The 12,838-nt window shown below is 45.8% G+C and overlaps 9 protein-coding genes across 9 annotated transcripts; 1 reads left to right on the top strand and 8 right to left on the bottom strand.

The window, feature by feature from the left end:
* Positions 1 to 898: 898 nt before the first annotated feature.
* TbgDal_X4170 (hypothetical protein, conserved) lies at positions 899 to 2,524 on the bottom strand (the record flags this gene model as incomplete). The annotated part of the gene is made up of 1 exon (XM_011779295.1): positions 899 to 2,524. The coding sequence occupies one exon, from the start codon at positions 2,522 to 2,524 to the stop codon at positions 899 to 901; it is 1,626 nt and encodes a 541-aa protein (XP_011777597.1).
* Positions 2,525 to 2,990: 466 nt separating this feature from the next.
* Positions 2,991 to 4,181, bottom strand: TbgDal_X4160 (hypothetical protein, conserved; the record flags this gene model as incomplete). Its single annotated transcript, XM_011779294.1, has 1 exon — positions 2,991 to 4,181. One exon carries the CDS (start codon positions 4,179 to 4,181, stop codon positions 2,991 to 2,993), a length of 1,191 nt encoding a protein of 396 aa, XP_011777596.1.
* A 67-nt stretch (positions 4,182 to 4,248) lies between these two features.
* On the bottom strand, positions 4,249 to 4,497 carry TbgDal_X4150 (60S ribosomal proteins L38, putative; the record flags this gene model as incomplete). The annotated part of the gene is made up of 1 exon (XM_011779293.1): positions 4,249 to 4,497. The coding sequence occupies one exon, from the start codon at positions 4,495 to 4,497 to the stop codon at positions 4,249 to 4,251; it is 249 nt and encodes an 82-aa protein (XP_011777595.1).
* A 685-nt stretch (positions 4,498 to 5,182) lies between these two features.
* Positions 5,183 to 5,647, bottom strand: TbgDal_X4140 (hypothetical protein, conserved; the record flags this gene model as incomplete). The annotated part of the gene is made up of 1 exon (XM_011779292.1): positions 5,183 to 5,647. The coding sequence occupies one exon, from the start codon at positions 5,645 to 5,647 to the stop codon at positions 5,183 to 5,185; it is 465 nt and encodes a 154-aa protein (XP_011777594.1).
* A 248-nt stretch (positions 5,648 to 5,895) lies between these two features.
* Positions 5,896 to 6,444, top strand: TbgDal_X4130 (hypothetical protein, unlikely; the record flags this gene model as incomplete). The annotated part of the gene is made up of 1 exon (XM_011779291.1): positions 5,896 to 6,444. One exon carries the CDS (start codon positions 5,896 to 5,898, stop codon positions 6,442 to 6,444), a length of 549 nt encoding a protein of 182 aa, XP_011777593.1.
* Positions 6,445 to 7,608: 1,164 nt separating this feature from the next.
* On the bottom strand, positions 7,609 to 7,923 carry TbgDal_X4120 (hypothetical protein, unlikely; the record flags this gene model as incomplete). Its single annotated transcript, XM_011779290.1, has 1 exon — positions 7,609 to 7,923. The coding sequence occupies one exon, from the start codon at positions 7,921 to 7,923 to the stop codon at positions 7,609 to 7,611; it is 315 nt and encodes a 104-aa protein (XP_011777592.1).
* Positions 7,924 to 8,369: 446 nt separating this feature from the next.
* TbgDal_X4110 (Long-chain-fatty-acid--CoA ligase 4, putative) lies at positions 8,370 to 10,481 on the bottom strand (the record flags this gene model as incomplete). The annotated part of the gene is made up of 1 exon (XM_011779289.1): positions 8,370 to 10,481. The coding sequence occupies one exon, from the start codon at positions 10,479 to 10,481 to the stop codon at positions 8,370 to 8,372; it is 2,112 nt and encodes a 703-aa protein (XP_011777591.1).
* Positions 10,482 to 11,066: 585 nt separating this feature from the next.
* On the bottom strand, positions 11,067 to 11,990 carry TbgDal_X4100 (hypothetical protein, conserved; the record flags this gene model as incomplete). Its single annotated transcript, XM_011779288.1, has 1 exon — positions 11,067 to 11,990. The coding sequence occupies one exon, from the start codon at positions 11,988 to 11,990 to the stop codon at positions 11,067 to 11,069; it is 924 nt and encodes a 307-aa protein (XP_011777590.1).
* A 178-nt stretch (positions 11,991 to 12,168) lies between these two features.
* TbgDal_X4090 (hypothetical protein, unlikely) lies at positions 12,169 to 12,552 on the bottom strand (the record flags this gene model as incomplete). The annotated part of the gene is made up of 1 exon (XM_011779287.1): positions 12,169 to 12,552. The coding sequence occupies one exon, from the start codon at positions 12,550 to 12,552 to the stop codon at positions 12,169 to 12,171; it is 384 nt and encodes a 127-aa protein (XP_011777589.1).
* Positions 12,553 to 12,838: the final 286 nt, after the last annotated feature.

Genomic DNA, 12,838 nt, shown 5'->3' with positions numbered 1-12,838 from the left:
GCACTACTACAATATGTTTTTGGTCACTACCCACTAGGTGGAAGATGAAGGTAAAAGAACAACAAAAAAGAAAGTAGAGAATATAAGGGGAAGAGATGGGGGTGTGGAATATACGAGACGGAGAAAGAACAAAAGTTTAACTGGTGCCGCATTAGCTAACAATTTAATTGAGGGCGGAGAGGGTGTCACGCAACTGCGCGACACAAATAATCGAGGGTCACAAAAGGGGTTACTGAGTGAACACCCACTGGATGCACAACAGCGGTCCTCACACGAACAGAAACAATGGCAGTAAACGACCGCTACATCAAAGGAATATCGGCAGGGTGAAACGACCCGCCGTGGCAATCGAATTAGCACGCAGCACCATTAAAGATAATTCCTTCACCGTGGAAGGCAACGGTAATGGCTGCAGCAACGACAAAGAATAAGACAAGAAAGTAACAGCAATAATGATTGTCATTGCCAAATCTCAATATTTCCACTCACATCAACGTTAACAATGCACATGTTTCTTCATGGACCCAACAGTATTCCCACAAAATACATGGTGAGAGTAGGGACGAAGAGAAAAAAATAAAAAGCTTTCAAGTGTAACGCTTTCGTGGCCCATGGGGTCACCACAGAATCGACGCTCACAACTACCACGGCCATTCCTTCCCTATGGCACACACACACACACACACCTCAGTTCCTCTCTCGCAGTGATAATTGTAAAATAACAATCGTGCAATTTTAAATAAATAAATAATAAATAATAAACAAAATACAGTTGATACAAATAAACAAATAAATAGCAGAAGCCACCACAGCATCCCTTGCTTTCATACCGCGTTGCGCGAGGTGGCATAGTCAGGTGGCAGAAATCGCCGGCATCAGCATTGGCATCAAGACTTTTTCACTCTTTTATCAACTGTGTTGCTCTGCAGCGTGGGCAGCATGTTAAATCGCCCTTGGTATGTTGCATTTCCTTAAAACAGCGTCTGTGATAAGCACTACCACACCCGGTGCAACAGAACACATGCAATGTGTCGAAAACATAAACAAGAAAAGGCAACACTGAAACATCTTTGATCAACGAGCCAAAAAAATGCTCACAGGTTCCGAACGGTGTACCTCCTCGAGTTTGCTCATTAATGCACTCTAACTTTTGAGCCACCTCCGCAGGGCAACAGATGCTACACACGTCAACACCATTAACAAGGCAAGTCGCACAACTGTGTACAAGAATATGCCGTAAAATTCGAGATCGCACTTGCTTGAGGTAAACAGTCGTATCGCATTCACCACACAAAGCGGCTGTACCTTTGCTGTATGCCGCCAACTGTGAGATAAGGGAAGTATCTTTTATAAAAGCCATTGTGCGCCCAGCGCTCTCCTGACGGAACAACAACTGCCCGCGGCGTACATCCTCAAGGTCAGATAATGACCAAAGTTCACAGTTCTCCAATAAATACCGCCGGGTGCGTGGCACGTAGCAATCAGCGGCAAACGAGGCGGCATCACCATCACTGGCAACAAAGGTGGATACATGGTTGGTAGCTGAGGCGTTGGTTGTGGTTCTGGAGGGGCGACGATTGCTGTCCCTTTCAAGTTCGACAGGAGCGTCGTGAAGGTAGAGAAGGTGACGCAGCACAGCACACTTCATGCCCACATCACGCAATTTCATCAACTGCGATCGCAGGTTCCGGGCCACCTGCAGCAGTGCCACTCGCTCGTATAGTCGTGGATTAAGAGCACACACGCGATAAATTGGATGCTTATGGTGATACTTCAGGAATTCATACGCGTCGTTGCATACTGGTCGCGGTTTAAAATCCCACTTCTTCAAAACAAACGCAGGAATCACCGAATAGCGGCTAGAGTTACACATATTACAGTAGTACATCCCAGTGAAATAACAAAAACGAGCCTCCTTCCACACAGGAAGAGGGATCTTATACCTGTGTAACGGATCCAAGCACTGCTTACAGTACTGACCCTGACGCCGCACAGCCGCGTCCTTCGCCCACAAACCGCGTGGCTTTATGTGTAAGACAGTGGAAAAGCACAAGTTGTGTCTTGTTGGGCACTCCTCAGTTTCACAATCGGTTAGCTCCTCATCTATCATAACAGCGACTGCTGGCAAGTCGCGTGCTGAACAGTGAGGCAAGTCCCCTCGCGCCTGTTCGCTGGTCCATGCGTTCACACCTATTGATCGTGAGGAAACTACAGCCCGCCTCAAATACCTCTGAGTTACATGTTGTTGCTCCACAAAAGCATGGGCTGCCTCTAGAAACCGCAAGCGCCGTCGGCACTCCTCCTCATCATCACATGGCAACACCTCTTCGGCATGACACGATAATGATGGTGTTGGTTCCTCAAGCAACTTCCTCGCACCGGCCAGCAACAGCGCCACTTTGTCTTCCACCGCTACCATGCCACCAGAGGACACTCCACCACGCCCGTTGTTGTTCACTTCGTTGGATAAACTGTGGCTGCTGACGGTTGGAGTCGGGAAACAATCAACGGCTACCTCTGTCATCCCGTAGGCACCAGCTCTTAGTCAAAACCTACTATTGACATCACCATATAGGGAGAGGGAGAGAGAAATGCGCCAAAGGAAAGGAAGAGGCCAAAGAAAGCTAAATTTACAGAATGTATACAGACCTAAACGTACGCGTCCACACGTTCGAAATCCGTGGAGCAGACATAACTCAGATATGCACTGAGTTCCACCATATTTAGACGACATCGTTGTTATTCCATGGACTCACATGTGCGCGCAACACTCAAACGTTGGACCCACATCCGTCGACGAGAAACTGTGTACGACCGCACATCACACATGAGCGTCACGAATAATTGTAAAAGGTGAAAAAGATGGTGGGAGAACTTTTGTCTCCACACCGCCGTCGCCTGCGACAACAACAATTGTTGGGGATGTGGGCAAAGGTATTTCTCTGCATTACGCCTGTGGAAAACTGAAACACATGCACCTCGTATAAGAATTAACGGCCTCTGGGGTAGCGCCTCTGCCACGCATCATAATCACACAAACTAACTCGTTTCAGTTCTGCAACGTAGAGAATTTGATCTGTGGATAGAAGGAGGAGAACCAACAAGGAGAAAGGGAATAAAAACATGCACCACAGCCTCAAGCTTAACCTCAGTCTATTTCGGTGATCCCCATCCAAAGCTTCTTTGACATATTGAATATCGGAAGAAAGTTTCTGCATCTGATGGTGCGCCAGCTGAAGCGACTCCCGCCGCTGCTGCCAAAAACCATACGCAAAAGCGTAACTAAACACATCCATTCCTGCTGCCCATGGACTGCGAGGAGATACTGCTGCCGTAGCAGGAAAAACTGGAGGGGAATAATGTGGCTGTTGGGAATACCAACCATTATGCTCGTCCCTGATACCAATCGGCGCTCCTGAGGGGTGAGTAGTTACGTTGGGATCTGCATATGCTTCCTCGACTCCGGCGTGGCGAAAAAGCTTCCTGATATCCGAAAGCAATTCCCCGCGTGTCGTTGCCATCCACAGTACTTCGCTAAAGTCTTGATTACCAACTCTCGCGTTTTTCAGTTCCTTCCGGAACACAGACCCCACTACATCCCCACAATTTTTCTGCAATTGAGGTGCAGGCAATGAAAATATCTCCTCCACAGATCCCACGCCCACGTCGAATAGGGCAGTAACGCAGTCGGTGGTTCGAGACGCGGAGACTCCCGCCCCCGGAGACGTGCCCGCCGCTCTCAACCGAAAACTATGAGTATTAAAGCGCGAGCACCGGGGCTCCGAAGCGCAAATTGAGCGGAGGCTGCGCATAATAAAATCCCGCTTGTTCCTGCGGGCGAAAGTGTGCTGCACTTTAATAAAACGAACCCGAAGATGGCATGTTCCATAGTTGAATGGAAAAGGAGAAAAAAAGAAATGACAAAAACGCCATGTGAGAGTAACACAGAGCTTCACCAAATGCACAAGTACTGCCAATTTGGTGTAGGCGAACAGAGAGGGGCACATCGACAAGAGGATGTGGGGATTGAATACAGTAATGTACTCATTTTTCAAATGAAACAAAAAAAAAAGTACGGAAAAGAAAAAAACGAAGCAACTATTGGTTGAGAAGCGTGCCACTTTCTTGGTGACGGAGGAAAGAGCAGCCGTCCATGGGTTATGGTTACAAAAGCACTCCATTGTGAAACTTTGCTCGGCTCTTCCTTCATCCCCCTATAATTCCACCCAGCGCACGGAGTCGTACAACTTACTTGCTTGGTGTGTTCTTCTTGGCGTGGGAACGAGCAGTGACGGTTATCTTCTTCACAGTCGGGTGAATGGACCGCTCGATCTTGTCAGCCTTCTTTTTGTCAGCCATCACGAGGGTGTAAAGGTAGCGGCTGCAGCGTACCTTGAATTTGGTTACCTTTGGGTTGTGCTTAACCTTCACACAGCGGACGTCCTTACGGCTGCAAATGGCGAGGAACTCCTTGAGGTTCTTGATCTCTCGGGGCATCTGTCCTTCTTCGCAATGGTGCTTCTCTGTTTAAATCATGCAGTAAAAAATAAAATAAAACAAAAAAAAGAAGTAAATGTTGGAAATTGTTACGACAATTTTATTGGTGTCGAGGTAATGTATATGAATCAACAGACAGGAATGAACGCATGGGGCCTACATCATAGAGGGCGGAAGTAGAAAAGTGCTGCTGTGAAGCAACGTTCAAGTACCCGTAATGGCATAAACACTCTTCCTCTACGGCCAACAAGTGCGGAAAAAAAAACAAATGTGAGGAACACGTTGCAAATGTACAACTAACGAACGATACTCGGATCTACTGACGCGCACCACTCGGGAATCACCAAGAAAATAAAGACCACGAGTGGGAAGGCGAGGGAGCTCTCCGTCATTCCCACGCCCCTCCCGTTATTGTACGGGAGGTCCACGCCGTCACACCCAAGATGAATGAAATGACGATAATAATAATAATAATAACAGATATTTGATACCGCTATAAACTTAACAAATAAAAATCCCTGCACAACACATCGTAAGCAGATATGATGATATAACTTATTCGGGACGGCAGCACAGACGCGAAACTGTGCTCACTTGGTTATGGTTCCCGTTGTCACTGTATTTGCGTATGTGGTCACACATCAACTTCTCCTTCACATTGCCTTCGTAATGACTTCACACACGCTCAGTTTCGGCGTCGCTCACTGAAAAGTGGGTCGGTGCTTGCCACGTCATCCTCAAACAATTTGCTAGAGTACACTCCCTTACCTGCGTATGATGGGATGTTTAAAAAGTCGGGGTCCTCGACTTGTCGCCACGGTTTGATCAAATAACGATCACCCTTGAGTTTTCCAGAAAGCCTCGCCTCCGACTCGCTCTTTTGATCAAGCTCCCGCTCACCAGCTAGCTGCCGTGCGGAGTAATACAGCACAATCTTATTATATGCGAGCAAAACAAAGAAACCTGTGGCTACTGCAATAATGGGAACACGGAATTCCTCCCACAACAGAAACAAGATACCATACAGCTTCACATTACCGGCGTTGTCGTACAGAATATGCCGCTGCCGCTCCCGGGCAATGCGGTCACGCTCCCTATCACTGTGTTGGCGGTTGTTCCAAGCGCGAAGTGGACGGACACGCCTCAACATGCTCCGTCAGCGTAAGAAAACAAGATGTCTACGGTGTATAAAACCTGCAAAACGTAGAGGGATGCAGTGCAGTGAAAATTACGCAAGTTAATAGGCTCCAACAATAAGGATGCATGTTTCATGGAGGAAAGACAGTAAAAGGAAGAAATGTGAAGCACAAAAACAGTGAGCTCATGATATTTATGTAGTAAAATTCATACAGTGTCCCTGCGTTTTTGCGCACACACAAAAAATCTGTTAGGGGGTTCATGTGTGCGTTGTCACGGGAACCAAGTGTCCTCCTTCCTCCTCATGCACACACACACACACGCACACACACCTCGTACAAACACAAACACCACGTGGTGACTGTTTCCATCACCTCACCTACACACAGCGCTGCAATGGAAGAAGGAAAAGAACATTCATACCTAAAAAAACAAACAAACAAACCTATGATTACGGTAGTCTCTTCATATCATCTCACGCCTCTTCGGATGCCGTCAACTTCACATTGGCGTTTGTGGTTGTATTTGTACGAGGTGTGTGTGTGCGTGTGTATTTGTGTCCCAGTGGTGCCAGCCTTCTCCCACTTTTGTAATTACCTCAGGTATGGGCTTCTGAAAAAAGATGGAGGAGCCCAACAACCGGACAAATCAAACATTACAATTCCCTTAATCATCTCCCTCTCAACATCCTTTCGATCACACGCACACACACACAGACGTATACACACACGGCCCTCAGCAACACTAAAAGTCGCCGTAAACATTTGGGTAACAGGAAGGACTAAAAGAGAAGACAAGTCATCATATTAGCGTGTACTTAAGGGATTTATTGCCGTATATAAATAAACAATATATATATATATATATATATATATGCACATGCACACACATGTACATGGATGCATGAGTTAGTGCTCGACGGGGGAAAAAATTATACAGGACAAAATAATGAACATGAAAAAGTAGGGGGAAAAAACAGGGCGTAAAGAGGCTAAACCACAAAAACAAAACAAAAGGGAACAGTTATGGTAGTGGGTAACCCAACACCGTAGTTAAGCAACACTACTCTTTTTCGTCCACCTCCTCTCCTCACCTCTCCCTAAACCCCCCCCCCCCAAGTGACATCATCAGACACAACGATTGCAACGTGTGTACATTGTGAAAGGTGAAGTCACTCATCCTCTTCTTGTGCGAACCTCTAACGAAAGCAAAATAATATATGTATATAAACACCCCCCTTCCGCACATTTTCCTCCGTCACTCCATATGTTTCCCTTTTCTCGTTACTAATCACCCTCCATATTTACAGAAGAGGAACCACGGAAGAAGAATAAGAATAAACCATGCACAACATTATCACTTATGGTATTTCTCAAATATGATTCTTTCCTCTCACCTTTGCCTTTTTTTTTCTTCTAATTGCATTTGATTCATCTGTTTTCTTTTTCTTATCCGTTTTTTTTTGTCACTACTCACACTATGATTCCCGTGACCATTTGGTGAATCCACTGCTGCTAACAAACAGAAATGGTGGGAAGGGAAAACGAAAAAAAAAAAAGGTAAATCACGTTTTCCCCAGTTGCCTCCCTGGTTTCAGAGTTGATCACTCTAACCCACGAACCTTTCCTTCTTTTTTTTTCTTTTTTTTTTCTTTGCACGTGTGTGTACGCTTGTAGTATTTCTTTCCAGTATTAATTCATCTCTCAGTTATCTCTCTCTCAATTCCCCTTTTTCCCTAAGGCTTCTCTCTTTTCAATATTAATTTAGTTTCTTTCCTTCACCTCAGCAGTTTTACATACAAACCTTCCCCTTTTTTTTTTCTCTCCCTGCGTCATATCTTTAGTGACCTGCCACATGCAACCCCCTATGAATGCAAACGGTTTACGAACAAATGAGAAAAAAAAAAGTTAATTGAAGTTCTCTTCCCTTTTATTTACTTATTTTTTTTCCTTTGAAAAACGCGAGCAGGCACCTTCACCCTCCCTTCTTTACATATATAAATATAAATATAAATAAATAATCATACACTACGCGCAACGAATGATGTGAAGCAACGCAAAGATAAGGGGGGAAACAGAAGGATGAATGGAGAAGAAAGTTAACTTTCCGCCTGTCGGTAACCGAAAGAAGGGAAAAAAAAATCAAAGTAAAAGTACGAAAAGAATGAAGGCAATAAAGGAAAAGAAAAAAAGGGGGTAAGAAACAAAAAAAAATAGAACCGCGGGTGGGACAGGCACAACTCTCAACAAAAAAGAAAAAATGAGCACCTCGCCACCACATGTGTGGCATTGGTACAGTGAAAGGGTGGAATCGAAGGGGTGAAACAAAAAAAAAAAAGAAGAATTAGTGAAGGAGCAGAAACGGTAGGAAGGTAATCGCATACGCACACACGGTTTTACAAATGCAAAGAAGCGTAACGGCAAACCACTTGACTCATTAGTACAAGTACGATAATCGAAAAGACGAGAAAAACAAAACGCGATGAAACGAGAGAGGGGGGAAAAAAACACAAATGTAGATTTCAGAGAAGGCGAAAATGAAGTTGAATGAAAATGAAAGATGGGGTGAAAAAAGGGTAAGAAAAGAATAGTTCGGTAGAGGTGAGGGAGAGGTGAGGGAGAGGTAATGTGGGAAAACAAAAAAAAATGAGACCAAAGAAACGAAGTGAGAAAAGTCGCAAACGTAAAATAAATAACGAAGTGACAAAAAAAAAAAAAGTAAAAAGGAGGAAAACATCAAACATCATTGCGGAATATCTCTTCGATCAGTTCTTTGTAACGTTCATCAATGATTCGCCTCTTCAACTTGGCGGCCGCTGTTAGAACCCCATTTTCTGGGGTCCATTCATCACTCAGTAGGCGCACGTCCCGCACAATTTCGAAGCTTTTCTTTCCAGCGGCCCTTCCAGTTTCTTGAAATGATTCACACACCTTCTTGCGGAGTTCAACATTTTCGAGTATCTCGGGATATGTTCCGCGGATTTTATGCTCCTTTGCGAAGGGCATGATAAGTTGCTCTGTTGTGAGGGCCAGTGCAGCTATATAACTGCGCTGTGGATGAACGAGCACACACACGCCGTTTGGTGTGCACAACTTGTTTTGCCCGTAAGTGGCCTCCAAGGACTCCAAAGCCAAATACTCGCCGTTGGAATTCTTTACAAGGGCCTTCACGCGACCAATGATGCGCAAGGTACCGTTTTTCGAAACGCAGCCAACATCACCCGTGTGGAACCATCCCTCGGAATCAATAACCTCCTCCGTCAGGGCCTTCTGTTTGTAATACTCTTTAAAGAGGAATGGCCCGCGCAACAAAATTTCTCCACGAGGTTCTGGTTTATCCGTATGCCGATATTCGGGTGTGTCGAGAAGGCGCAACTCCACAGTGTCGATCATCCGACCAATACTTTCGGACTCGAGGCTGCCTGGGAACTGAGTCCCTCCACAACACACAGTCTCCGTTAGGCCCCAACCCTGAATAACAGTCCCCAGTACCACGTTGATGAACTCCTGAGTAGCTGGAGACAGTGGCGCCCCACCAGAAAAGTAAAGCCGCACATTCCCACCTGTTGCCTGACGGACCTTATTGAAAACTTTTTCATTGAGGTAGGGAGTCTCCTTTCCATCCCTCAGAGCCTTGAGACGGGCCTGATATCCCCTTTCAAAGACTGTACGCTTTATTGACCCGGGACTGGGTAGCATTGCCTCAACATTTTTTTTAATGGTATCGAACACACGCGGGACAGCAGAGAGAACAAACGGTCGATATTCGACCAAATCACCGTGTGGTTTAGAAAAAGTGTTGGTAATTGTTCGAGGAGAACCGAAACCAATGAGGCATCCCCTGAGCATAAGGATTGACAGCACAGCCAGTTCCATAATGTGGGCCAAAGGAAGGTACGAGCAGTACGTTTCGTCATCTCGTGGGTCACCAAATACTTCGGACAGTCGAATGCTGAGCGCATAGACGCCACTAGCAAGGCTTCCGTGTGTGTGCACTACACCCTTTGGATCCCCCGTAGTGCCGCTTGTGTACATGATAAGAGCGCTATCATCACAATTTTCACAAGTTGGGATGTTTAACTGAGCCTTTTCGCTCTTCGCACCCATCTCCACCACGGTAGACCATTTGTACACCCTTAGGTCCATAATATCTACGTTGGTGGGTAAATCATCCAAGTAAATAACCACTGGATTTCCCATTTCTTTCAACTTCACTTTGTCAAGGAGTACGGGGACATTCTTCCCGTTACAGATGATGCAGCCGCATTGAGCTTCCCTTAACGCGTAACGGAGTGCATCCTCACCCAGATTGGCGTACACTGTTGCCACAATCATGTTGTGGCACCAGGCGGAAAGCAACGACGCGTACCACTCCCAACGCGTCTCTTCAAACAGAGCAAGGCATTGTCGCTCCTGAAGCCCAATTTCACAGAGACCTTTAGAAAAATTTTCGACGGTTTCCCAAAGCTGCTTATAGCTTATATTTCGGCGCCCCGGTGAGAAAACATACATATCCATCGTTTTTGACTTGCCGCTCGCATCCTTCACCACATTTCTCTCTACCCGCTGCATATTGCGGTAGGCCATTGCAACCTTTTCCCCCCGTAGCCCACAAATCTCACGGATTAGTTGTATTAGTGGCTCCCCATGGTACGCATCATGTGACATCTTTTCGAAATCCTCATCAGTAACGTCAAACTTACGGTAGACCGGTGATGCATCCTCCCGTTCTGTTCCCGCAACTACACGGATTTGGCATGGCAGTTTGTTGTATTGCAGAATGTCATCGTTATCGACAAGAGATTTTGTGTTTCTGCTCTCAATAAGGGATGCAACGCAGCCACCCATTTTTTTTTTTTGCTCTTTAAACAACGTGCGATTGCGACTCGCCGACGATTACTCTGCGGCTTGCCTACGTCACACGCTATGTATTATTTGCAACTTTGTTTTTTACGAGCCTTTACCTTCTATTCTTCTCTTCTTGACGTGTCCTCCCTTCCCCTTTCTTTCGGTGGTTTTTTTCAGCTGAAAGGCACAATATTAGCGAAAAGTCAATTTGAAGGTTACTTACAGAACGGAAACCAGAAAAACGAAAAAAAAAGATATCGTAAAGAGTGTAAGGGAGAAGAAGAGTCGGGTCCAAAAAAAGAAAAGCAGTGAAAGATACAAGAAAGTCCTTTGTGATTGCGCAAAAACAAAAAAATGTAATGTGCCGTTACATTCCGCTGCCGGTTCCACCAAATGGGTCGGAGGTAAATAATAGGTGCTGAAAGGTGTTGCTTCACAAAACAAAAACAACCCGAACAGTATTCACAGGTGAGAGTAAGGCGCAACAATAACGCAGATTGGCCTTTGTTTCACTTCCCTGCATCACCTCTCTCATCCCCACAACATCCACCACTACACCACTGCGAAAAAACAAATACAAGACCTTCAATCTGGAGTCATTCCCGGGTAAAGTGTCACATGGGGGCCAAGGAACCGACCGGCACGATTCCACGTGGGTGGAATCCAGAATATGCGTCGCCCGTGAAGTGTTGTGTGTGGTGTCATCACATGCCCCCGCCGCCGCCGCTCAAGTGATTGTTGCGATGCACGGGAGAAAAACTTTAACCGTGGCTCCAGCGACAGTCGCTCCTCAAATTGAAACAATGGAGGAAATCCCCACGGTGTCATGGCTTCGGAGCGCTCCACAATCCGCTGATACAACTCAAAGTATGATGACATAGGCCGCCGTGTAAGACCCATTCGTCGCATCACGTCTGCTGCTGCAGAAATGCCAGCGAGTCGCGTTGCCGCTCCACCTTCGAGCTGCCGCTTTGCGATTTCACGATAAGCTGGGCTGCGCACTGCCGATTCAAAGAAGCGAAACGCCGTCCGTTGAGTCATCTCACCACTTGCGACAGATTCTGCCAGTATGCGCAGATGGTTATATATCAAGCGAGACCGCATGTCGCCTGGGTTCAGGACAGACATTGCCGTGTGACACAACCAAATAAACATGTCATCATTTTCCGATAAAACGTCATATACCTTTTTAAACCGTCGCCCCGAGATAAGTTGATCGTATGAGGCACCTTCTATGAATTCCACAAGAGCTTGGAACTCGGTGTCGCCGCGACTGGCCAGGTCCCGCCTTGATCGCTCACCCTCGAGGTTCTTGGGAATATCCTGAACCTCACGCATGGCCTCACCACCGGAGGAAAAACGCGCCTTCTGCTTTTCCTTCAACGGGTCTGTTGTGAAGGCTGATTTGATGAAATGTGCAGGAAAGTTCGGTGTCGGGTGGATAGGCACAATTACACGCCGCTTCGCCGCAAACACGGACTTATCAAGAAAAGCGCAACTACATCGCATCGTGATCCTGACGTTGCCAGTCTACTCTTGAACGCTAATATAACTTGTACGCAGATTGCAGCAACCCTACAATGGATCGTTATTTGCTGTTACTGTTTTTGCTTTCGCTATTATGTCTGCTCTTTTCTTTTCTTTTTCTTTTCTCCTTCCCCTTCACCACCACCCCTCCTCACCACCTTTACCCTCCCACTTGCTTTGTTTGGAGTGCGCGTAGTGCAGGCGCCCTAAATAGAATAAATTGCATAATAATACGGAAATGTCGTGAAGCACACACACAAAGACACACAAAGGGAGAGACAAAGAGATAAAATCCGAAAGAAAGTAAGTAATCGCTGACCAGAAAGACACGAGACATCGAATGGAAAAACAAAGCAAAAATGTACTGACGGTGTGGTTTAATGTCAAAATAAAAAAAGAGAGAGAGACAGAAAGACAGACAGACAGGAAGAATTTTAATCGAGTCTCCTTTAGTCCAGAGACGGAAAACAAAACAAAACAGAAGAGGATGGAACATCCAATGAAAACCTCCCTCATCACCACTGGTGTCCACGTTAAGCCTCATTACTGCTGCTTGCGAGTGCTGACATCAATGAGGTTGCTTTTCAGTATAGCTGTTGTTGTTTTTCTTTTTTCTTTTTAAGGAAAAAAAAACTCATCTTTTGCTTTTTGTTTATCTTTAAATTGAAGGAAAAGGAGAAAAGGAGAAAAGAAAAGAAAAGCCTTGCTTTGTTTATTTGCATGAAATGCCAACTACTGTTCACTCCTCCCTCTCCTGTTTCTCCTGTCTTACTTTCGGTGGTGGTTTCTTTAAGAAACAAAAAAAAAAAGGAGGCTTCTCAGATGGAGGA

Source organism: Trypanosoma brucei, chromosome 10 (genome assembly GCF_000210295.1).
Source record: "Trypanosoma brucei gambiense DAL972 chromosome 10, complete sequence".
Lineage (NCBI taxonomy): Eukaryota > Euglenozoa > Kinetoplastea > Trypanosomatida > Trypanosomatidae > Trypanosoma > Trypanosoma brucei.
The sequence above is the reverse complement of the archived record's forward strand: the minus strand, read 5'-3'. Positions and strand labels throughout refer to the sequence as shown.